Source organism: Alosa alosa, chromosome 18, assembly GCF_017589495.1.
Source record: "Alosa alosa isolate M-15738 ecotype Scorff River chromosome 18, AALO_Geno_1.1, whole genome shotgun sequence".
NCBI classification, from domain to species: Eukaryota; Metazoa; Chordata; class Actinopteri; order Clupeiformes; family Clupeidae; genus Alosa; species Alosa alosa.
In genome coordinates, this window is record NC_063206.1 from 14,240,123 (window position 1) to 14,265,589 (window position 25,467).

General features: G+C 42.9%; 1 protein-coding gene across 1 annotated transcript in view; it reads right to left on the reverse strand.

Annotated features, from left to right (window-relative positions):
- The window catches only part of ldb3a (LIM domain binding 3a), a 47,750-nt gene that overhangs the window by 14,345 nt on the left and 7,938 nt on the right, over positions 1–25,467 (reverse strand). The window contains exons 3-9 of the mRNA XM_048270363.1: positions 16,128–16,276; positions 11,317–11,392; positions 8,846–8,868; positions 7,640–7,837; positions 4,237–4,403; positions 3,840–3,876; positions 3,108–3,203 (exon numbers count right to left, since the gene is read on the reverse strand). Coding sequence (XP_048126320.1) covers positions 3,108–3,203; positions 3,840–3,876; positions 4,237–4,403; positions 7,640–7,837; positions 8,846–8,868; positions 11,317–11,392; positions 16,128–16,276 — 746 coding nt within the window. The remainder of the gene's footprint in view (positions 1–3,107; positions 3,204–3,839; positions 3,877–4,236; positions 4,404–7,639; positions 7,838–8,845; positions 8,869–11,316; positions 11,393–16,127; positions 16,277–25,467) is intronic.

Sequence of the window (25,467 nt, forward strand, 5' to 3'; positions counted from 1 at the left end):
AATATCTGAGCTCCATGCAGCCTCGGGCAGGAGAGGAGAAGAGAAAGGCAGAGCTGGCTACACATGGCCTGATTATGGGCTTATGGCCCCTAAGTAGCATGCAGTGTTTGAACTATATATTCCTCTTTACATAACTGGGATATGGCTAGTTCAATAAGTATGTCAATATTACTTTGGGAACGGATGAACATATGGTAACCTATATATGTATATGGGTTTAAATGAAGTGGCACTGATCATTGCATGGGTGTTCTGGTATTAGTGATGGAGGAGCAATGCAGTTATTTGGACAAAATGGAATACGTTGTGACAATAAGACACACACACACACACACACACACACACACACACACAAACAGACAAACACACACACACACACACACACACACACACACACACACATACACACACAAACAAACACACACACACACAAACTCTCCCTTTCACAGTTTATCATTCATTCAATGACATCTTGCTTCTATTTAGCTTTCAAAAGCACTAAAGGGTAACTCGTGAAGAGTGAGAGATGAATAGCAAACGACTGCACATAATGATGGACTGACATCAACACTACCTCCCTCTAGCATATCTAGTCTAGGTTAAATAGTCAATAATCAAGGTTAAATAGCCTGCCTACAACAAACAACAACCTGATGTCATATGTTTACATGAGATTCAATGGAGTTAAAATATAGACTAAAAATATGTACAATGCATTTAAAAGCATCATGATGGTACAAACAATGAAAACAAAATCATGCTGAAAGCTGCTGTAAGGTAAGTTAGCAGTTCTTGCTAACTTCTATCTGACCATACATGTGTACATCACTCATTAATTTTCTTCCATTGCATTTCAGAGGTACAAAATACAATACAAAGCATTCTGGGGGGAAATAACTATAGCTTACAGCAGCTTTAACTGGGAGATACTGGAAAAATACTCTGGTGCAACATAAGATCACAAATCACTCTATAATATCACTACTACGACAGAAATTTGCAGGTCTTCCAACACTACCAGCCAAGACTCTACCGCACATTCACACTATCACTGAGCTAGTTTGATTGCGAGTAGACATCAGTGAATGTGACATAAAGCAATGTCCTGTGATTGGCGCTTATGGATTCAGCTATGGATCATGGATGATCGGCAAAAAGACAGATGGAGCACTGCACAGAGGGTGAATGAGATGCAGATGTCAGCTAAAGAGTTACAGTGATGGAGTGTATGAAAATGGAGATAGAGATGGAGATGGAGATCTGGATGGAGGAACAAGGGGCAACAACAAGGGGTAGAGGGGCCAGCCACCCAGAAATGAGTTGGGGGGGGAGGCGTGGGCACAAGCACTCCAGTGCATTCACTCTCTCTACCCAGCATGCAGGTGGGGGTGGGGGTGAAAGGTCAGGGATGTCGGAGGCAGCCAACAAGCAATAATGCCAAGAAGACGCGGTTAGCGGTGGTTGCAGTCAAGTCACTCACTATATCACAAACAGTCCACAGCACAGGCTGATACAATTTCCCTCATTGACCACCAGACAAGCAATATATTTTACCTTGTTACTATGGTTTCCTCTCAGAGGAGGAAACAGGGGCTTGGCATCGCACCACTGACTACTCACAGATCTGAATACCTTCTCTCCTCTTTTATCCCTCTCTCTCTCTCTCTCTCTCAGGGGCAGGGAGGATGAACAGACGCCCCACTGGAGATATGGGCTGATGGCTTCTCTTTCCTTGAGTTGATCCAACAGACACGATCCTGTCCCTTAAGCCAAGGCTGACACCCTATAGAGCTCCACTACTCATAGGAGGACTCGTCTAGTGTTTGGAGATCTCTAATTAGGGGGCACACTATGTGTTAATGAGTATTGTAATGAGTGTGTAGACCTCATGAGATCGTAAATCATGGCTCAGCTCAGTTGTGCAAATTTACATACCGAGTGCAATTATGTGATTATGTAAATATTTACATGGCATTACATTACTTGAAATGTACACTAATACTGCAGACTAGTTGGATTTCAGCTAAATGTGTACTGACAGAACGACTAGTATAAAGCTAAAAAAAGTTATGGAATCTTATAAAATGTCTAAATGCACATTTATTACTATGGTGTGACCCACAAATTAAATGTAAACTGAACACTGAACACTTTGACACCAACACAGATTTATGACCACACCTGTCCTCTATATATAACTGCTTCCGTTTTTAATCCCTGGATGCTACAAAGTCCTTTACAATGGCTGAGAAAAGTCCATGAGCCATTTGGTGAGACTGTTAAGACTGATGTTGGTTTTAATATTTTAATAACACGTCTCCCTCACACTAATGTCACTTCAGTCATGCCCCTCCTGACACGCATGTAGTTCTAATCAGATGGGCATGAGGCTGGTAAAGAATTTATAAGCTGTTGCTCATGACAAAGACAATCTAGGAATTCATAACAAAGGACTATTTAATTATGTGACTTAATGGAATAATGGAAATGATTTTATGATGTGAATTTCATATTTTAGTTGCTTAATGCAGTGAAAGTTTTATTCACCTTTCAATGACCTGAAAGAGAAAACTGACCTGGCCTATGATGCCAGTTCACGTCATATCTAAGGAACAGGTGACTAGGATGTAATGTTTTCATTTAAAAAACTGCAAAGCATCTTTTCTCTCATTGGAGCCATTCTAAAAAAAACCTTCACAAGCCAAGAAACATTTCTGCTGTGTTTCAGTTAAAGGTGGCATCACATTTATTCTCCTAAAATAACAAGCTTCAAAGAATGTGATCAATGGTGAAAACATTTCCAACTACAACTATTCTTTAAATAACAACAAATGGAACTGGTTTAATTCAAACCCAAAAGTGTGAGGGGTAGAGCCAAAAGCTTACAGAATAACACTTCAGGGTAGCAAGCTTAACAGAGTATGCCATTATGCCTTTCCCATGTGACCTAGAGAATAACCCAACTATCCAGAACTTTCTTTCTTGACACTCATCTCCTTCTATCCCTCACTTCCATTCTTTTCTACATGCGTTTGCTCTCCAGTACAGTGGTATGAGCTATTACAGTGATGCCACGTATATGAAGTCACACTTTCAGGTGAGACTTTTATTCTGATGCATGGAGGATCTGGGCAGATAGACCATGGTGCCAGTTTTTCAATCTAGCAAAACGTGGGCCTTTAGCTTCTGACTGAAACTTTTCCCTGTGGCATGAAGGATGGAGAAAAGGAGAGAAGAAAACAGACAAAGAGAAAGAGAGAGGGGAAGAGATAGGTTAGGTTAAAGCCTCCATTTTCCTTTCTGAAACCAGTATTGAATTTCTGAATTACTCGAGCTTCCCATTTTGTGTACCTGTTCCTAACAATAGCTTTAATGGAAGGTGGAACTCTGTATGGAATGATACGCTCAAGAAGGGTGGCTGGAGTTTGAGAAGTGTTCTGGAAAGCCTCTCAGTTCAAAGCAAGTGGTATCTGATTTGAAGACCTGGGAGATGTCACTACCTTGTCAGTTTGTTGTGGAGAGTGGGACAGAGGGGACGAAAGTAGCTCACTGTCTGGAAACCAGGAAAGACGAGAACTCAACGTCTCCAGGCTAAGTGCCATGGCAATGAGTCTATCGCATTTGTCCTGGCGCTAAACTGTTGGGAAGACCAAAGCTAAACCCTCACAGCACAGGCTTCAAGTTCAACACAGAGAGTGATTTGAGGCAGGGGTCGCAGAGAGCAAAGGTCTCCTCTGAGAGGCTGACTGACAGAAATACTGCTCTGTTTAGGCTCAGAAGCCTTGAGCCAGAAAGGAGCTTCTCTCACAGGCCACCAGTAGCTGCTGCTAGCTGCCTACCTTGACTTCATCAGACGGTCCTCATCTGGGTCTTGCACTGCAGAAGAGAGAAGGGGAAGAGACAGAGAATATACAAATCAGTTGTCTGAAATGACTCAGGGTTAGCAAACAGGATATGTAGCCAATAGCAATGTGTTACAACAAAAATGTTTTTTTTGTTTATACTGTATATTATTTTACTCAATACTATTCAGTGGCTAAAAAGCAGTGTACTCAGCAGCATTTAAAGAAGCACTGCCATATTAAAGTGTGGCTTCAACATACAGAATAAGCAACCATTCTGGACAACAGAGTAATAATCCTAGGCTTGAAGCTATGTATCTCTTGCTGATTAATATAAGAAAGTAAAAATAATGGCGATGAGTGTTTTAAGCTGAACACCAGGTCTGACACTTACAGTACTCGGTGCCAGTGATATGGGCAAGGATGCGGAAGGACTTGGACTGGTGATGGGCAGCCCGGAGGGTCCCTTCGTTGATCTCCGTCTCCTTATCCTTCTTCTGGATGACCGCCTGATACACTGGGGAGGCACTGTCTACAAGACGGTCTTTTACTGGGAGAGTACTGGAACCACAGAGAGAGCCCCACAGCCGTCAGACCGGCCAGCCAACCGACCCGGGGACCAGAGAAAGAGAGAGCCTCTGCTGATTGTTGTGCTTTGGTTTGGTATGTGTGTGTGTGACACTCAAAACATGTGCAGGTGTTTACGTTAGCCTCACAGAGTGGTGAGAAAAAAACAACAACATCAACATTGTGTTGTTCTTACAGAGCATGTGCAGAAAACAAACAAACAAAGAAAACACAAAAAGCTTGGTGACAGACTCATGTGACTAATGACTAGGCAGGTAAGCTGACATAGAAAGCACTAATACCAGTGTGGCTAGACCAACGTGGCTTGGCTTAGAACATTTACATGTGCAGAAAATCATTCAGTTCAAACAGTCAGAAACGCAGAGAAACAGAAGAGAGCTCAGAACATTCTCTTGAGGTAGACAAATTCAGTTAACTTTCTACAGAATTTAGCAAACTGTGCCAGATTTAAAAAAAAAAACATGACTGAAACCGCCCACCTGATTGTAGCTGTGTTCTGATACACTGAAATCAACCCAGGAATCCCTCCTCCAGGGAAAGTATGAACTTCAAAAACCAAAGTCAGTGAAGTCAGAGAACCAATAATGCCAACAAAAGACCCCAAAACCTACTGGACAGCTCTGCAACTCTTAGCTAAGAGTGGATTGGAAATGCACCAAACTCCACTTTGGGGCCAATCATAATATGGTGCTAATATGATGCAGTGTTGCAGTGTTGATGTATAAAATGCTGTGTTATCTATGTTGAATCAGAAATGGTTTAACAATTGGTCCAAAAGGCAAATGGATGGAATGAGAGCGCTAATGAAATGACAGCATTTTTTTAAATAGATGTTTTCCGCTGCTTTAACGTTGCCCTCTTTGAGAAGTTTGAGCCACTATTATATCTGGAAAGAATAAACCCTACGCTGTTTCATTCTAGAATGAGACAGTTACCAGTATTGTAGAAAGGCCCATTCAGGTAGTACTGGTAATTTGTTCATTAATATCTACCATATCCTTTCTATATTCTTCTACTTACATACAACTGACACCTGTGTTGAAGCACTTTTAGACAGTCCTGCCAGTGATGTCACCATTGCATTTGAGTGGAAGCAATATGTGGAAATCTGTAATCCAGAGTCAGATCCAAATGCACACAACCAATTCAAGGGGAGAGGAGAGGAAAAGAAGACGCGGACAGAGGGGGGTCACTGAAGGGGTGACGGGAGGTTGGGGACGAGGGGGTTGGGGGGGGGTGAGTGAACAGGCAGAGAGATGTGGCAGGTGTTATAGGGCGGCTGTGCCCGCCACAGTTTGGATTACTTACGCCAATGGGGATCCCTCATCAGGGATCTCTTCACTGTGACAGGTCACCCAACCAATGAGCAGGGTGGAGGTGCAGCCATGGATGTGGGGGGGGGCGGGCATGAGGGGGGTGCGAGTGGTGGAGTTGGGGGAGGTGGGGGTGAAGAGATGGATAAATAGAAAGGGCAGGAGTGAGAAATGGAAGAGTAACACAATGGTTCCCACCTACTGACTGCTAGAAGTGACCCCATGTTTGTTTTACAGTGCCCTAGCCACTGGAGATGACGAAGGTGACTAGAAGCATTATTCGTGTACATCAAACTATCAAATTCCTTATTCGTTTGGTTGGTGGTCAGTGTAATATCATATCTTTCAGATGATTGACAACTCAATGAAAACAATTCATTGTGATTATCACTTACGCAGCAAATATTTGTCATTTTAAATTTTGCTTAGAACTGTTATGAAGATGATGTGCTTGTTTTCACCAAGTTGCTTTGGAACATAATCACTCAACTTAATTCAAAAAGTCCAGTTATAGACATTACAGACATTGTTAATGCAACATGATTTAGCTCTTTGACATATAATATATCTGATGATACTATATCTGGAAAGAATAAACCCTACGCTGTTTCATTCTAGAATGGGACAGTTACCAGTATTGTAGAAAGGCCCATTCAGGTAGTCCTAAATGTTGCAAGTCTGGTCATTATAATCAGTTGGGAGCTACTGCAAAACTTTGCTAAATGTTTCTTGTCAAAGTGTTTGGATACAAATAGGGGAGGAATGTTCTTTCTTTTCCACAGAAAACTCTCTAAAATAGGGTTCAGGTTAGTCTGGAACTTGACTCTGTAAATGAGATGTCGGTTTTCAAAATGGACTATGATTTTGAGTCATCTTAGCTACTATACGCATGTAGCAACAGCTAACGAGCAAGTAGGGCACTGTAAAAGAAAGCACTGCTGAAATCTCACACCAACCAACTTAGTGTGGGTCACCCAGCCCCAACTCTCTATGATATGTCATATGAGTACAGAGACTATTTCATGTTGAACATATCAGTTGATCAAACTGTAGTATTACATGCCCAATCCACACACTGACACAGTTATACATGGCTTTGCATACATGCCTTCCATGTATTAAATACATTAAAACACACTATACTGTATGATCTCAAATAAATACCTAAGGAGTATATTACAACAGAACAACTGTTCTGTCGAAGCTAATAAATATGCACAAATGCATTTTTCTTTATTTGTGTTCCCTTGTGCTACTGTAAGTATTGAGTCTTTACTAGGAACGTTTTGCTGCAGGTCCTTACAGGTATGACCAATATTAGATCAACTGGCAGCATGAGTTGAGCTGGTGAGAGCATGGATGGATGGATCAATGGATGGATGAATGAATGAATGAGTGAATGAATGAATGAATTAATAACCTACACAAACTCCCCCGAAACTGTGTCAATATACAAGTGTTCATTTTAAATGACCTGATCCTGATATTCAATATAAAACCCACAAGACACTTTTGCTCCTTATTTCTTGCTTCTAACTGGCAACACCAAATCCAGGAACCCCACAGCAAATCAAATACACTCCACACAAAAAAGTTCTCACCCATAAACAGTGCATTATTTTTAAGCTCTCTGTGCCTCGAACACATACATGTGAAGCAGAATTCACTCCCGTGGCAGTCAATCAATCGGATGATACTATACCAGCTAGATCCCAAAGTAGACATCCTGAGGAAGTTTTAAGCCTCCACCAGCATCAAGCAGCAGCTAATACACCTCCAGCTAATACACCTCTGGATACAACTGGTACCGGAGAGGGTGGAGGGGGCAGGGACCATGCAAGCGGGCAGAAGGATGGACATGCCAAGAGGGTGCGGTGCCGCAGCTGAGACTCTTACCCTTCTTTACCCCGGGCCTGGGTCTGCCCAGCGATAGCGTCCATAATGGCGTCCTGCGAGTACATGCTTATGGGGGTGTTGTACTGGGCGTGGATGATGGTGGCCTTGCCGCCCGGGCCCGGCACCTCAATGGGCTTGTGGGTGGACAAGGCCGAGTCCTTGAGAGCAGTGGGGTTGAAATTGGGGAGGTACTCGTTGCTGTAGGCGATTGGAGTGATTTGTGTGTGAGGGGGAGGAAGGGGCAAAGGGTGTTTTTTTGAAGAATTAGAGGGAGGGAAAGAGAGAGAAAGAGAGAGAGAGAGAGAGAGAGAGAGGAAGAGAGAGAGAGAGAGAGAGAGAGAGAGAGAGAGAGAGAGAGAGGTGGGGATGAGAAATAAAAAGAGGAAAGGATAAGGTGGAGTGAAGAGAGGACAGGGAATTAGTGATGTACGTGATAAAAAAAGAACAGGGGGCTTTGAAGAACAACAGGACTGACCCAAAGTCACACTCATCCACGGTCTATGAATACCCACGAGCAATTAAGGCAAACCAAAGCACATGTGATCAATAAAGCACGCCTACAAGGCAAGCTAACAAGTCACTCTAAAAATCCATGCCAGTGCATTCTATAACCTGGCATGACCTCTAAGCCTAAGTCAGCAAAATCCATTATCCCCCAGTAGCACTTCAGAGAAACCACACACAGAACCACACATCTGAACTCTAAAAATACACACACACACACATACACACACACACCACATGCAACCGCAAATCATTCCATAGACAAGCCATTTGCCACTCTCGTCATTCCATGATCCAAGACAAATAGCACATTCTGCAGCATGACGCCAGACATCTCAAGCAATTCAAAGCATGTGTTGTAGCAGTTGAAAGCAATCTGTCCAAAAGGCATATGCTACAGTACATATGCCGAACAGAGAGTCAATAAAACAACATCATATACAGTACTCTGGCAATCTAGTCTTATTCAAGCTTGAGCAATATGAGCCATATATTTTCAGAAGATTTGAACTGGTCACATAAGACCAATGTCTGTGTAAAGGCATATGGCTGATAGCAGCTTGCTTGACTCATGCAATGAGGACACACTAACCCTAGGCCTGAATACACAGCTCACACACACACACACACACACACAACACCTACAATATGACACCATGCATATCATCCACATTTAAGCACCTATACTGCAATCATACTAACTTGGCAGGAGTGTTGGAGATAACCTAAAACATTGGAGAGACAGAAAGAGAGAGAGAGAGAGAGAGAGAGAGCAAATTAAGGTTAGTAACACTATTCAGTGACTCTTTGAATCATCCAAGGGGTCTGGGGTTAAGGAAACTTGGTGCCTGCAAAGGAAAGATGGTGAGTTAGTGACCTGTGTGACCTGTGCTCTTCAAGTGCCCTTCAATGTGACATTCCCAACTAAAGATACAGGCTCGGCCATAATCATTTTGACCTCTGTTGTTTGTTAATTGAGTGATAAACACTATAGAGCTGTTGAAAGTAATTGTCTAATCAATTGTCAATCTAGCTTTTTTATGCCTTTAATGATAGGACAGTGGAGAGTGACAGGAAACGAATGGGAGAGAGAGCAGGGGTGGGATCTGGAAAGGACCACGGGGCGGGAATGGAACCCGGGTCACCGACGTACAGCACAGGTGCCCCAGCCAGTTGCGCCACAGCTGGGGCATCTAGAGCCTTTTTATGTAGCGGAATTTATGACAGTGAATGATTTCTGCTTGCTACCTATCAAATTACGCATTGACTCGTGAAAGAAATCAGTGAATAAATACAGTCAACAAATATTAAACGTTTCCCAATGTGTGAGTGGGAGAGGATTCAAATTAGGGATAGGAGGGAGAAGAGAGAAAGAGAGAGTGATAGAGACATGCAATGGCAATGCAGGAGAGAGGGCAACTTGAACCCAGGCATTCCGTGGCCTTTAAATGAGATGACAGGAACAGGTGCTTTACCCTGTCGTCACGGTTACAGAGTAACTCTATCCCCTCAGACAACTGTGAAAAGCCTGTAGCAATCTGTGCTATGAGAACACACCTTCCCTTTTTACTCTTTACTCGCAATAATGACGTTTCGTATCACTGAATTCTCTATGGGAAGCATTATTATAAAGCATTTGACTGATTATTTCATTATGTTTGACTCTTGGCTTGAGGTATCAATATTGCTGTGTATGTGCTCTCAAATCCTGTTTCATTTGTTGACATTCTGACACTGGAGGAGGACTACTGCTCAAACAGGGAGATATCCGGGTGACTTCTCTACATTCCCAAGCGCTGGGGACTGCAGTGGTCCCAGCAGGCTAAGCAGAACCGGACACCAGGTGAGGGTCAGGCTTATGAGGTCATGAGAGAATTCGAGTGATTACCATCTTTAGAATGTTCTGAGACTTTGCCGGTTCCATTTGTTAGAAAAGCAGGTGAACAGCAGAGACTGGTCATGCCCCTTCACTCTCCTTCCACTGACCATCAGCTCTGCTCTGCTTTGGAAGAACACTCTAATGAATCCCTGCAAAGCTGAATGCTCAGTGGTTTTGTGGATTTCCAATACATTCCATTGAGAAAAAAAACACTGTGGAAAACTTCAATTGACTATTTTAATAATAAAATAACTAATTTAATAATAATATTATGTAACAATAGATGGAAAATGGGACATCTGCTGAATGAATAAATGTAAATGTAAAGTCAGCAGATATCTCCTAGTGGAGTTTGTGTTTTTCTGTCTGCAGCAGAACACTGGTCATGCCACTGTGGAGAGAGGGAGAGTTCTCGGGGGCATAGTCACACTTTGCTGTTAGCCTTAGCGTTGGCCTACACATTAATGCTGCCTGCTGCTTACATACCCCAGCAAAAGGCCTGTGCCGGAGCCCTTAGCCTTCTGGCTCTCCTGCACCATGGCCATCTCCCGCAGGGTCTCCTCGGAGTAGAGACCGATGGGGGAGTTATACTGCTTCCTCTTGGTCGGGCCTGGAGACTGCCCCTTGGCGGGCGTCGAGGAGTTGACGGAGAGGTGGGAGTTTGCCTCACCAGAAGTGTCTATACCGCCGGCTGGGGTGTTTGGGGGCACGGGACTACCATTTATTTGCCCCTTCAAGGAGGGAGAGACACGAGGGGGGGGGGAAGTGTGTAAAGAGGGGGGTTGCTCAGTGTCTGGGGCAGGAGCCCAACTCAGCTCTGCACTTCAAAAACAACAGAATTTGCTAGAAAGACTATCGAAAGCTTCTTCACTTCAACACGCTGGGTCTGAAGGGAGTTGAGACAGCAGTGCTACACTTGCACAGTGCTGCACTGTGGTCACTAGAGAGCACCCTTCCCCTGAGAAAGATGGGGAAACAAGATGCTCTGCAAGTGACTGGGAAACTCTTGACATTCATGAGCCCCAGTGACTAGGCTGAACTCCAGAGATCAGGGAGAACTCAGGTGACCAGGCTGAATTTCAGCGACCAACCAGGGTTTTATATTACAGACTCTCTTAGGAGTTAAGTGTGATCCTCCTCAAAATGCCTTCATAAGTAGGTTGGCAAACCTACCAAAGGTCCTCCCACACACATGTAAAGCATGTGTGTGGGAGGACATAGGACACATTATGTCCTCTGGACATAGGACACATAATATCATGTGTGTAAAGAAAAAGAGGGGGGGGGGCAGTACCTGCTGGTGAGGGATAACAGGCATGGAACCATCAACTCTTGTGGCGCCGACAGGAAGAGGAACAGGGCGCTTGGACCTGTATTAATAAAAACAAAACAGAAAATTAAAAACAAATATTCACACGTCTTCTCTTATATTGCTGCGAATGCTGTAAATCTTTCCTGAAAAAAATAACTTTTCAAGAAGATGACCGTTTCCATACATAAATCCATACTGACTCATGTACATAAACCTTTCTCAGAAAGATATTGATCCTTCAAATAACATCTTGTCCTTGAGACTACTGTTGGTTGTTGAAAGAGGATGAAAACTTCCAGACATAAAAATCGATATTTACTTGTGTCAATACCAATACCATCTCTTCTGCTGCAACAATCAAAGACTGTAACTAACTGTGCATCCTCGACATTGCACAAAGCCTCAAAAACATGGCCCATTACTTGAAGTGTCTAGTGGTGAACAATGGACAGGCTTAACAATGGACCAGCTCAAATTGTCCTTTTTTAAAAACTGCTCGAGCAAATAGGTGAAGAGATTTTCCCCAGAAATGACATGGCCAAGGATGCTGCAGCAACGCTGAAAAGGAGGAGGCAAGTGATTAAGGGAGGTCAGGAAGCATATGCAGGATTATTGGCAAGCTTTGTTGCCTTTGGGGAAAAACTGATCGAACTGTTTGCTGTTTGTCTGCATGGGCACCAACCAAACAGTGTGTGTGTGTGTGTGTGTGTGTGTGTGTGTGTGTGTGTGTGTGCCTGTGTGAGACAAAAGAGAGAGAGAGAGAAAGAGGCTATAAGTTTGACAACAAATAAAACCCTGAAACACAATTAGATCTAGAGCCTTTAACAAGAGCACTGTACATGTAAACACTGTTGGGAAAGGTACTTGAATTTCCTCTTGGGGATCAATAAAGTATCTATCTATCCATCTATCTATCTATCTAATTCACTTTATTGCCTGTTCAGAATCATCACATTATACAAGAGAGATGAGGGCTGAACTGCTGCCCTAGAAGAGGTCAAAAACAAAAAGATGACCTCAACAAAAAAATCCTCTCAGGTATGTGCAAATCAAAGCGGATGGATAGGCCGCTCCTTTTTTGGGGCTTTCTTCTGTTCCTCATGGCGGTCGACCCGCCCGTAAACCTCATTTGATCTCGCTCGAGACTTATCAGAATTGCACCCTCGGCTTGGTGAGATTAAGGCTGTTTTAGGAAAGCCATCACTCCAGGATTAGAGGGAAGGCAGGTCCACAGGTTTGGTCCATATGGGAAAGATACAGCGGCCGCTTGCATACCTCATTTCTCACTGTTGCTTCAGGGATTGCACACACCTTTGTGTTACACAAGATGATGGGCTAGGCAGGCAGCCATTTTGATGGCTTGACCCCAGGGTAAGGTTAGAAGAATGTTGGAGGTGCTGGATTCAGTCTTCCATTTTGATGCAAGGAGAGAGGGGAAGAGAGTTTTTTTTTTGTAAAAAAATGCACAGAAATACTGTGCGACAGCTCACCTGTCAAAAGCTGTCAGCTGATCTTTGAAAAGGGTGTTTACCTGCCATGCCACAGACACACAATAGAGTTCCTCCAAACAATCGCCATCCACATCTGCTGTATTAAAGCAATGAGGCTTCCCATTGTGTGCTACCCAAGGTAAAAGTTTCCAAGGTAAAAGTCTTGCATTCATCACTGAGACACCAGCTTTCATGACCTTGTGTTGAGTCAATATTAGAAAAGAAAAGAACACAGGTAGATCAAAGAAATATAGCCATTGTGCTATGTTTACAGAAAATGTTTACAGAAATTGTCAGTTACACAAAAATCTTTGTGCACAAGACAAACCAGGAACATAAACCTAACAAGTTGAGTACATGATGTCTTTCCCCAGAATGTTGATTTCATTAACATCTGCTTTAGTTCATTGAGCCAGTTTAAACAGGTGGAAACAAATGTTCTGTAAAATACAAACATTACATTTCCAAAGGTAAAAATCACAATAGGTGTATATGAAGCCATGTTTATAGGCCATGGAGAAACTAAAGTAACAAAGTGACAGGAGAAACCAAACATTGAGAAAAGACAAGAAGCCATCCAGGCACTTTGAGCCAACAGCTATCCAAAGAGGAGTCCAAAGAGGACAGCAGTAATAGTGACACACACTTTCATATGAATCACTTCTGTCACATTAAACACCATCGTCTGTCACCTCTTTAATTGAGTGCAAAGGAAGGCGAGGTGGGAATAGAATGCAGTGACCTTTCTCAGTCCAGCACCTTACCAACCCCCCTCCCTCGGGCACTCCCACACAGCCCAGAAAAACAAGGAAGGAGGGGGACTCCATTTGCATGCGATGTGTTTCAAGCCTGTGTTGTCCATTGCATTGAGATGGAAGTAACCTCAGGTTGTCACTGTGAGCACATCAGAAAAACTGAAGATTTTCTTCAGAGCAGGGTGACAAAATGTTCTTTCTATTAAATTGCTTTAAAGATGTAATCATTTTATGATTTCATAAATGTTCATATAATTTATTAATTTCATATTAAGTTCATATTAATACATATAGGGAAAGTTAGGGACATGGATTAAGCTTTGAAAAAAAAGGTTTGAAATATATATACTTATATCTCATAAATGAAAAAATGAAAAATAAACAAAAGCTTTGAAATATAAGTATATATTTCATAAACGAATTTATTAATGTTCATATTAATACATATAGGGACAGTTAGGGACATGGATTAATCTTTGTTCTGGACTAAAAAATAACTGGAGATGTCCACTGAACAAAGCTTTTACTCTAAGCTGAATCCGTGTATGGGAGTGTATGGCTCCATCTATCATGGGAAATATATAATGGGCATCTTTGAAGTCATCAAGTATCAGGAATATAACAATGAAGTGTTTGACAAAATACTATTCATATTGAATCTCATGGTAAAACCATGCCAGGTAGTGCCCCTGATGCAAGCTGAAAGGGCCTAGGCTGTCATTTTAATTTAACAATATGAACGGCTGATATGAGCTTTGTGAACATGTTTTTTTACAGCTCATTATTTATTTCATTCACTATATCATCATGTGGATATGAGATGGCATGGCTTTAGTCCTCTCATGGGTCCTCTCTACAATGAAATGCATTAAATTATGTCGGATCTCTGGTGGGGGGTAACTCTGACAATGTCACGTACCTGATGAAATGAGAAAAAAACATAAGCCGTAACATGATGAAGGACAACTCAGGCTTAAGCTGTCCTCTGACTATCATCCATGAATGCAAGTTAACTTCTTTCTAAAATGATCTTGTTTGATGTCACCTTTGTCTGACTAGACCCTGGACCTTCAGAGGGTTTCATTTCAGAGGCAGGTCCTTGGATCCACCTCATTTGATTTGTATGTAATCAGAGTATTGCCTTTTTGCCATTTCGTTGAGCCTTTCATCACTGTAGCAAATGGAACATTTAGTTAATTTCACTGGCATTTCAGCTCCCCGGATCATGGCCTTTTCAAAACACAGGCACACTTCAAACACACAGATAAATGTAGCATTTCAAATTGATACACCTTGGGTTCACCAGGGAACCTAGGTGCCACCAGAAGATGGCATCAGAGAAATTTAAAACAAAAAACCTAAAAAAAACACACAATTTGTAATTTTATTTGTTTGCTGAACTGATCATGTCCCCTGCAGGCCAGGGTATCTGAACCCCCTGCCAAGGCACCATGCAAAGTCATCCGTCGCGACATGCAACACCATATCTCCTGTGAAGACACCTCCTGGCTGCACAGCACTCAATCTCCCTGTCTGATCTTTATAATTACGCAAGCTGTAACACAGCACTGTCCATCAAAAGTGCAAAGAAAGGGGGCTTAGACGGAGCCTATTAATTCACACACCCTGGCACAGTCACACGCAGACTCTGTGACACACACACACACACACACGCACACACAAAGAGAGACACACAGATGCCTATCCAGAGCTCCCTGAGGTATTTGCAGCAGAGGATTCACTTTGGCATGCTGTTTAGTCTATCGCATTCACAGGAAAAGAAATAGACGTTTTCTAACTGCTGCGAGCACCTTATAAAGGCTTACATATCAGAATGAAAACCAGCTGTGTGGATTTCCTGAACCCATGGCTACCTGCACCGGCATCACCACAGGTTTGTTAAGCTGAGTTTAGAGTTGGTACGGTATAGAGCTGGCATGGTGGGTGAGTTTTACTTAAGCAATAAGCCCCGAGAGGCCGTAGGTTACACTGATTCTACAACAGCTAAGGGGCATTGGTAAAACCCCCCTTAGCTGTTGTAGAATCAGTGTAACCTACGGACTCAAGTGGCTTATTGCTTTTCTAAAACTGTTACCATAAATTACTGGCAAAGTTTCATAAAGTAAAGGAACAGCAACTAGAAATATAACAAGTTATTCCTAGATAATCATTCTTCCGCCAAGAAATATATTTCCTCTATCTGAATGGTTGCCAAGCAACGTCGAGACGCAGCTACTTTAACTTTTGTATCAAGTTATGGTAGCGCAGTAATATAGAACGAAATGCGGTCAAGGTGTATGTTTATGCTGGATTTTACAACGGCATCGAACGCGATTCAGCCAATCACAATCAAGGAACGGAACTATCAGTTTTACGGTGGTATAGAGCGGGTACGGTGGGTGAGTTTTACGGTGGTATAGAGCGGGTACGGTGGGTGAGTTTTACGGTGGTATAGAGCGGGTACGGTGGGTGAGTTTTACGGTGGTATAGAGCGGGTACGGTGGGTGAGTTTTACGGTGGTATAGAGCGGGTACGGTGGGTGTCTTACTTGGTCATGGTGAGAGCCAGGTTGACGGCACACTTGATCTTGTTCTGGGCCTCCAGGTGAGTCATGCCGTCCGTGTGGACCCCGTCGATGGCCACGATGACGTCGCCCTGGACCAGGTTGCCCTGCGCAGCCTTGCTCCCAGGTGTGATCTGTGGATGGGACAAGTTCACGTTCAGATTTAGATTCACAATGTCCACACAGAAAACACCACAACACAACACAATACATTCCATTGTAACATAACACAGTACGCTCCAATGCAACAACCCAGTGCAATCCAGGACAAGCAAAGGCCCAGACTTGAAGCGTCACTAAGCGGGCCCGGTCTCTGATTACACAGGACGTGTGAATCCAACTAAATAAAAAAAGGAGGCACAGCCAAGCCGTAATTAAGAAAGAAACACTCCGCAGTGTAATCCCCAACAGCTGAACACATAACGGTAAACGTTGTATTCACAAAACTAGAACACCACGGAGGCAACAATTAATCCTGTTGAAACTGTGAATGGAAAACACATAACACAGCTACAGTGGGTTCCTCAGATAGTTTCTCTTACTGGCAACATAACAGTTTATGGAATATACTTCCTATGGAGTCCTATTGATAAAGGCATCATGGATAAAACAATGATGAACCTGACATTCACAAGTTTAGCAACCACCTAAGGCACGTCTACTCATAAACGATCCTCACTTTGACTCAAACTTATATATACTCTATATACTCTCAAAGTAAATGACATGCAAGAGGTTCAACCAGGCGCTCAGGTGAAGTTATCAAGTCCTCAAGCGGTGCTCTTGGGGTAGGGAAAATCCAATAAAGCAATAGCAGGTCCCAGGCACTCAAATATATAAGAGAAGGAATTCTTTAAAAAGCCTTTATTGAATTTGGCTTAGGTCATTTAAAATATTGAGCCAACATGTTTCGACCAAACATGGTCTTCTTCAGGGAAAAGTAGCAACATGAATGAGAATGCCACAGACTTATAAGTTAAGTCCCACCCACAATACAATCATTTCATTAACTCAATAAGATCTAATATAATCAATTAGCCTAATGAGTAAACAGATCTGCAACAAACCACACACAGTAATCAAAAACTACACACACACACAACAACACCAAAAAACAAACGAGAACGTAGACTATCTAAAAAAAGAGAAAGAAAACAAACCAAATCAATGATCAATTATTAGAACACCCAGAAATGGAAAATCCTAGACAAGACAAAACTACATGAGACTCATGAACTCATGAAAGAGAGCAAAACTTCATTTTACGACATCATAAAAAACACTTAAATTCTATGTCCTCGTTCAAGCCAGGATAACTTAAAACATCCAGCTGGATCAGGATTGTTTTCTTCTCTCTTTTTTCAGATAGTCTACGTTCTTGTTTGTTTTTTGGTGTTGTTGTGTGTGTGTGTAGTTTTTGATTACTGTGTGTGGTTTTCTTGCAGACCTGTTTACTCATTAGGCTAATTGGTTATATTAGATCTTATTGAGTTAATGAAATGATTGTATTGTGGGTGGGACTTAACTTATAAGTCTGTGGCATTCTCATTCATGTTGCTACTTTGCCCTGAAGAAGACCATGTTTGGTCGAAACATGTTGGCTCAATATTTTAAATGACCTAAGCCAAATTCAATAAAGGCTTTTTAAAGAATTCCTTCTCCTCTTATATATTTGAGTGCAAATCCCCTGCACTCTCTGAATGGGTGAGGCAGGCGGTGAATTGGAAAGGTAGAGTTCACTCAGCTGTGCAGCACAGCAGAAATATGTGTGTGTGTGTGTGTGTGTGTGTGTGTGTGTGTGTGTGTGACTCTGTTTCACGGAGTCAGTATTGTACAACCAAGACATGAACTACTGTAGACATCTTAGATCTACTATCCATCCTCACCTCTCCACTCAGAGCCAAGGAAACAGGCCCTGCCCCACAACATTCATTATTCTTAAAAAGACTGGGAGGAAGATAGACAAACAAAAGATGATGAACAAGAAATAGCAGGAAGGACAAATCAGCAATAAAGAGACATAGCTAAGAAAGAAAGAAAGTCCCACAAGAGGCAGGATGCAGGGTCGGACTGGGAGCAAAATTCGGCCCTGGCAACACGGGGGTCCGGGGGTGTCTCCGGGATTTAAAAAAAAAATCTGGTTGCTAATCACACCGTTTTAAAGTGATTTGAAATTGAGAGGGACAGGATTCAGGGATAGGCTACTGAAGACAGGCTCATCTTCTGTCTGTCTCACGTCATGTTACCCTATGCATTAAACCACATGTCACTGCTTGACTAAATGGAAAATATAGGCTACTGAACATGGACATCGTCATAGTTGACAGAAATTACGTTTTGTGCCAACATGTTGTAGAAACACAAACACAGCCTTTATTTTGGTGCAAATCTTCTCCTTTAATTTGGTTATAGTCCGCGATTCACATTAACTGTAGGCTATCACCACAAGTCTAGGCTATACTAAACGTTTTTGCCCTAGTTTGTGTGCCGTCATCACATTTTGCAATACCTTCGTTACTAACCTACCAGTTGATAGACTACTTTTTACCTGCATCGACTCGCGATTGATTGTGCATCTAATGTAACACTCGGTGGAGAGACCACTTTCCAAGTTTCACTTGCGTTGTGAGCTAAAAGGATAGACCTACTATATGGGAAATACTTTGAAGTTCCTTTTGAGTAGTATCAGCTCCAAAAATGAATGGGTTTTCTTTAACCTGCGCTACACTTTTCCACCAAGTTGTGCGAAAATTGTAGGCTATAGCAGCTACCCGTAGTTTTTTTTTTTATGTTGACAGAACCGGTGCAGTAGCCTAAATGAGCTCTTGGTAGCGCGTGCAACTACGTCTATAAAAACAATATATTTATGGAATAAAACTAGACCTCTGACTGTTTACGGTTAAACTGCAATAATGTTAACACCAGCCAGCGGAGGGCACTTATACAGCCTAGGCTACCATGCACTCGAACTAGCGGCTGCTTGGACAAATCCACTTGAGGGGGACGATCGAACCTCTCATTAAGAGGCCAAAATTATTGAGACATAAAAGTAAGACAACAATTCTAATAATAAGAACAAATATACAACATTGTTGGTGGTTGTGGCCTCACTGGCTGTCCCTCAGGTTGTGGCTGCTACAAATTTTGCAGCCAGAATTACCACATCCTCATTCTCTCCAAGGATGTAAGGCAATTTAGCCTCATTTGTCCAGGTTTGGAATTCAGGGAGGGTTGAATTTAATTTATTGAATAATAATGTCCGTATTTCCTCATTTTTTGGGCATTCTGTTAAGAAGTGGAGCTCTGTCTCCACAGCCCCCAAGCTGCAGTGTGAGCATAGCCTCTCCTCTCTGGGCAGCCAGGTCTGCCTGTGTCTACCTTTTTCAATGGAGAGACTGTGCTCACTGAGTCTGTACATAGTCATGGTTTTCCTGAGTTTTGGGTCTTTCAGTGTACTCAGGTAAGTAGCTATTGTGTATTCACGTTTTAGGGCCAAATAACATTGTAATTTAGATTGTGTTTGGGTTACTTCTTTCCAATAGGTGATGTAATTTTCCTTTTCATTGTTTGTAATTTGGTTGGGTCTAATTGTTCTTGCTACTGTAACATTGTCCCAGGCCTCAGTGATGTGGGATGGTGTGAGGTCACTGAGTCTCAGGACAAGTTGGCTAAGTGGGCTCCTTCCCATGTTTTGCTCTTGGCTTTGAAGTGCTAGATGGTGGAGTGAGTCGGGGTTGCTCATTTTAATGTGTTGCCAGAATTTGAGGGCTCTTTTTTGAATATTGATGATAAGGGGGTATTGGCCTAATTCTGCATTGTTCAGCGTCTTCCTCTGTACCCGGAGGATACTTTTCTCTCTCTCTCTCTGAGTGAATGGGCCATGGCCCCGGAGGAGTCTCACTCATCTCCTCACGTGAGTCTGTCTCTCCTGCAATGCTCTATGTGCAGCAATGCTCTGATTCTTTTTTTGACAGACTCTGATAGCGGAATTCACATGGGGCGGAGAAGAAGCTAAAACATAATCTTAAAAAAACAGTACCTCTAGAGGTTTTATGAAACAATACCACAATCCAATTAAAAATCAAAAAGCAGATCATGAATCAAATCATGAAAATATTACATATAAGGTGACTATTGACTTGAGCTTGAATTATATAACGCAAGTCAAGCCTTACACAGCTGTTCTAAAGAAAATCATCAGTCACTAGAGCTGCAACAAGCTTATCAGTCCATACATGCCTCTGCCTGAAACTGGGTTAACACTGTAATCTGATTCAAGTGGGGGGTTGCACTGTAAACGACACATATGTCACAGGCTACTTTCATTTACAGATATCTGTTGTCTGGCATCTTCCCTGAGATCTATGGCCCCAAATCCATTTTTGGCTACAGGGGCCCATGTATGCGTACTACAGAGTCCAGCATCAGGCCAAGGGGTCATAGCACATCCCTATGGACAGAGAGAGCTTCCTTTCCATGTTACTGCTTGGGTCTCAGCCTACTTGTTATTTCTAACAAGCAAAGATGGAGAGATATCCTTTACAAATGCCGAGGAAGCAACACTATTCTCTGTATTTGATGGGAGATCAGTAGTGTAGGGAAACCAGCATGCAATGTATAAAACACAACTTTAAACATTTTTATTTAAAGATGCTTGCTCAGTAGTAAATGGTTGGGTAAACTGGTATCATTAATTAATACTTAAAAATCTTTTTTTTTTGGATTCTTCTCTTTTTTTTAGTTTTTGGTGAGCAAAACAATGCACACACAGGCACACTATTTCTGATGACACAATGAAAGATGATCAGTAGCCACAGAAAACTGAGCCAGGATATGATAGGACTCTCAACTTTATGCTACAACATATGGTAATGCTATGTCAGTAGTCAGTAGTATCTCCCCCAGGAGACATTGCAAATACGTTTTTGTGCATGAAATACAGTATAGCTATCATGCGGTATGTGGTAACATTGAACTGACTCATTAATGTTTGCGGTTAAGGCCTTAACCCATTCGCGCCTGATGCTGCATGACGCAACATTCTATCTCCCGCCTGTTGCTGCATAGCGCAACATTGAACCTCCCGCTGGTTGCTGCGTAGCGCAGCATGCTTTTTATTTCATGTTTCTAGGTGCTACAGAGGCTTAGATATTAAATTTTGGTAGACGTTGACCATTTTTAGTATTTTTTCAGAAAACCCTCAGGAAATAAGGTTATTTAGTCTAGAATGCCATAGGATCCTATAGGCGTTTTTAGTAGGCATTTTAGGAGTAAATGGGTTAAATTAATACAATCATTTAAATCTTAACTTAAGATTTAGCTTTTTGCTCATAATTCAAATTAGGGCCCCCTGTGTCTCAGTACTCACAAACCCACGAGGTGAGATTACTTTCTGGCAACACATCACAAGCAACCTGTGTGTGTGTGTGTGTGTGTGTGTGTGTGTGTGTGTGTGTGTGTGTGTGTGTGTGTGTGTGTGTCTGTGTGTGTGTGTGTGTGTGTGTGTAGCCATATACTATCTATTGGGGTGTGTGTCTATCCAAAGCCACTGAATATGATTTTCATGAGAAATAAAAAAAATAAATACCTGACAGTATTATGCTTTTTTCCACTGTCAAGCTTTTAAAGCTTAAGCAAATGATTAAAGCACAGCTTGTCAAGCCAGAGGCGTAAAAACACATTTTTATCGAAGACAGAGATCTTCCAATCCACTTTGCTATTCATTTTGACTTTCTGACTTTTCCTTTTTGCTCTTCTTCCATCTTTTCTTCTGTTCAGAGTGACAGCTGCACTGGCTTTACGCCCCCTGGCTGCTTCCAGTGCCCTGGTGGAGGCATTCCTGTGTTGTGCGCAGAGTCAGACCCCCTCTATCCAGCTCCAGTCTAAATGTCAGCCCTAATTAGCCTGCGGAGTGGCGGGTGTCTCCTGACATAACTTAAAAGGTTGCTGTAGCATGGCTAATGTCGGTGCTAGCCACACTGCCAGTGAGTCATCTCTAGGGTGTAGGGTAGGAGAAGAGGAGTGGGCACTAGAGAGAAAGCCTGATGATAACCTCTAACCTCCTTCCTGAAGTACAAAAAAAAGATTCCAGAGCTCATCAGTGGCAACGGCAACAGCAATTTCCGGTACCGTACCGTATCAGGAATTTATTGACTGGCACAAAGCATGTTGCAGACGATTTACAAGATCATTAACAAGACAGATGAGGTGAACCTTCGACGAGGAGACCACTCCAAAGTGGAGCAAGGCCAAGCCATCAAGCAGAGAACAGTTGTGTGATTTCAGTCATGGTTTTTATTTTGCTTTGACTTTTATTTTGTTTTGACTGTTGCACTTGCACTACATAGCTGAAAGTGTTCAATGGAAAGACAGACTCAAAGCAATCATTTTATTTAACAACCATTCATTTTGCATTCAATGCCAGCAACAATCCTAGCAGTTAGGAAAAATCACCAGGAGTTCCAAGAGCTCTAAATGACATAACTGTGTTATTAGGAATGGTTAAAATGCTCAAAGGCTTCCACTAGGGCCGGGAATCACAGAATCCGCTATATCACAATACAGGGATTCTCCAACACTCAATACATTGCAAAAGATTAACCTCTGATACATCATGATATCTGTGTAAATAAAGAAAATGAAAAGAGCAAAGAGCTAGAATTGTTCACTGCATTTCACAACAAAAATAGAGTTTTAGCTCAGCGGATCCTAAAAATATACAAATAATTTGACTGTATTTGACAATATATCGCTGTATTGATATTTTGTCCCACCCCTACCTTCCACTGATATATGAGCACATAATTTGTTGAGTCCATATGTTACAAATATATCATCTGTATGCTGTCTCCTCTCCTCTTTATGTTGCAGATAGTGAGGTATGTCTCTGCCCAAAGAGTTCCCGAAGCTCTAATTTAAACACCAGCGTCTCACTATGGTTTATTCTGTCAGTGAGACTCCTGTCTCATCCAAGGGCACCTACCAGGATATCTGAACAAGACTCATTGAGGTGTGACCATTTCAGAAGAGCTTAAAATATGGTGTTACACAAAGGGCATTTCAGGCTAGTGCAGGATCCAAGCTGTGGTATTCAGCATCTATTGCTCAGTTTACCTTGATGCTGAAAGGGAGTAATAATTATAGCAACAATTGTACTGATGCTATTGATGCTGATAATCTGCCCTCGGTTCTTGTCAACATTAAGTTTGAGTGGCACCGAGGTGACACTAATCTAAGAGCATTTAGTCTAAACAACTATGTGATTTCTTGTGGATCAACATCAAACCCACTCCTCACTCTTTTCACCCATCAATATTTTTCTCGTTCAGCCTCATTTGGCAAAAATAATAACAGCGCAGATCAGGAAAGGAACACGGGGAAACACACAGGGAAACAAAGGGAGGGCGAGGGGGATTAATGGGGCTGGCACACAAAACACCTTTTAACTCTCCCCACTCAGCCCATTCCAATTGATGCCCGGCTGAATGGCTGGCTGATGGCTGGCTGATATGCCAGCTCAAATCTCCTGTTTGGTTCGTTCACAGTACATACAAGTACCTAGAGAGAGAGAGAGAGAGAGAGAGAGAGAGAGAGAGAAAGAGAGAGAGACAAACACACAACAAAAAACACACACACACACACACACACACACACAAACACAAAAGATCTGCTCTGTGTTATCAGAAAAGAACTGGGGGGAATAAGAGGCCCACAACAATCACACAGTGCACACACAAAGAGAGAGGGGGACAGGGAGAATGAGGGAGAAAGAGAGAGAGAGAGATACAAAGGGTAGGAACTGGACAGGGAGATAGAGCAAACTGATGGAAAGGCAGGGATATAAATAGACTAAAAGAGGCCCACCACTCAACTAGCTATGCTCTCCCCTGTTCACAGGGACTCTCCACTCCCATAATATACACTATGTTTTGTGTGCATCTGCTATCCCAATCAAGTGTTAAAGTGCACCACTCCTCAAAGACAATTTAGTCTAGACGATAGCACTATATGCTGTACTGAATATGCTGCTGTGAACGCCCACATTTTAGCAAAAGCTACATTTTCATTCCTCATAAACAAGATTACTAAATTATGTAACATTTCATCAGCTGGTCACACGCTGATCGCAAAAAGAAAACAGATGGAATGTTTTTTGCTAACAAGTTTGAAAAGAATCTGACACCTGATGAGCGCAACTCGACCCAACATCCAGCAGCCCCCAACGCCCCACATTCACACACGCTACTCCAGCCAATCAATGTCCAGCCCTCAACAGGGAGGGAGGAACGCCAACCATAGCTGTGCAGGTGAAGTCAGGTGCGCACACTTAATCAGCCCCTGAGCACAAAATAGCAAACGGGCACAACAACACAACATAATGCTTTTCAAAACACAGTGCAAGCAGATCCTCAGGTAAGAGTACTTCATCATGAAGACTTCTCCATGCTTTAAAGGGCCCTGGAAGTAGTTCTCAGAGGGTATCTGCTGGGTTATGTTAGGCTGAGGTTGGGAGGGCTAGTGGGGGGGGGGGGGGGGGGGTAGGGGGAGTCTGTTGGTGGGATGTCGCACTTGCTAGTATCTATAGCCTTCACAATCTGGCCCTACACTGCTGACCTTCAGCATGCAGCTAAAAACAGCCATGCCTGTCAGCACTCCCCGAGCGCTGGGTCCCATACCACAGGCCCGGGGTTGGGGGTGGGCTGGGGGGGGGGCAACAGAGGCAGGAGGAGGAGGGGGTTGGGTACACAGGAATGCAGGGGTCTGCACCACCAGGGCTCAGACACTTTATTATCTGCCCACCGTTGGCTCCTAACCTCACCACTGACCCGGTCTCACACTACAGTATGGACACCGATGATCCCCGCTGCCGGTGCCCTCACAGCACTGGCAGTGCCAGCGCCGGCGGTTGGCATGACGTTAAGTGTGGGTGCCCACCCCAACTGGTCAAAAAATCCAGCGAGGGCTCACCCCTGCCCAGTGGGGTGAGTCATCCCCGGTGGCGTGTTGGGGGGGCTAGCCGGGGAGAGGCTCTGGGTGTCATGGTGCTGTGGCTGTGAGTTACTGCATTGCCATTTATGCGTATCAGAGAGGGTGGGGCCACGGTTGTGTCGTTTCACTGGTCTATGGGATGCTGCTTGTAAACAAAATCCAATCAGACCAGTGGGGACACCATCATAACTCTAAATTAAAATCCAGTTTTGCAGAACAAGGATGTACAGGACTGTGTCATACAGGGTTCGATTAAATTTTACGACAGCATGCAGGGACGCAGATGTGAACATGCTGCTGTCCTCAGCGTTGATTCAACACATTCAACACAAAATGT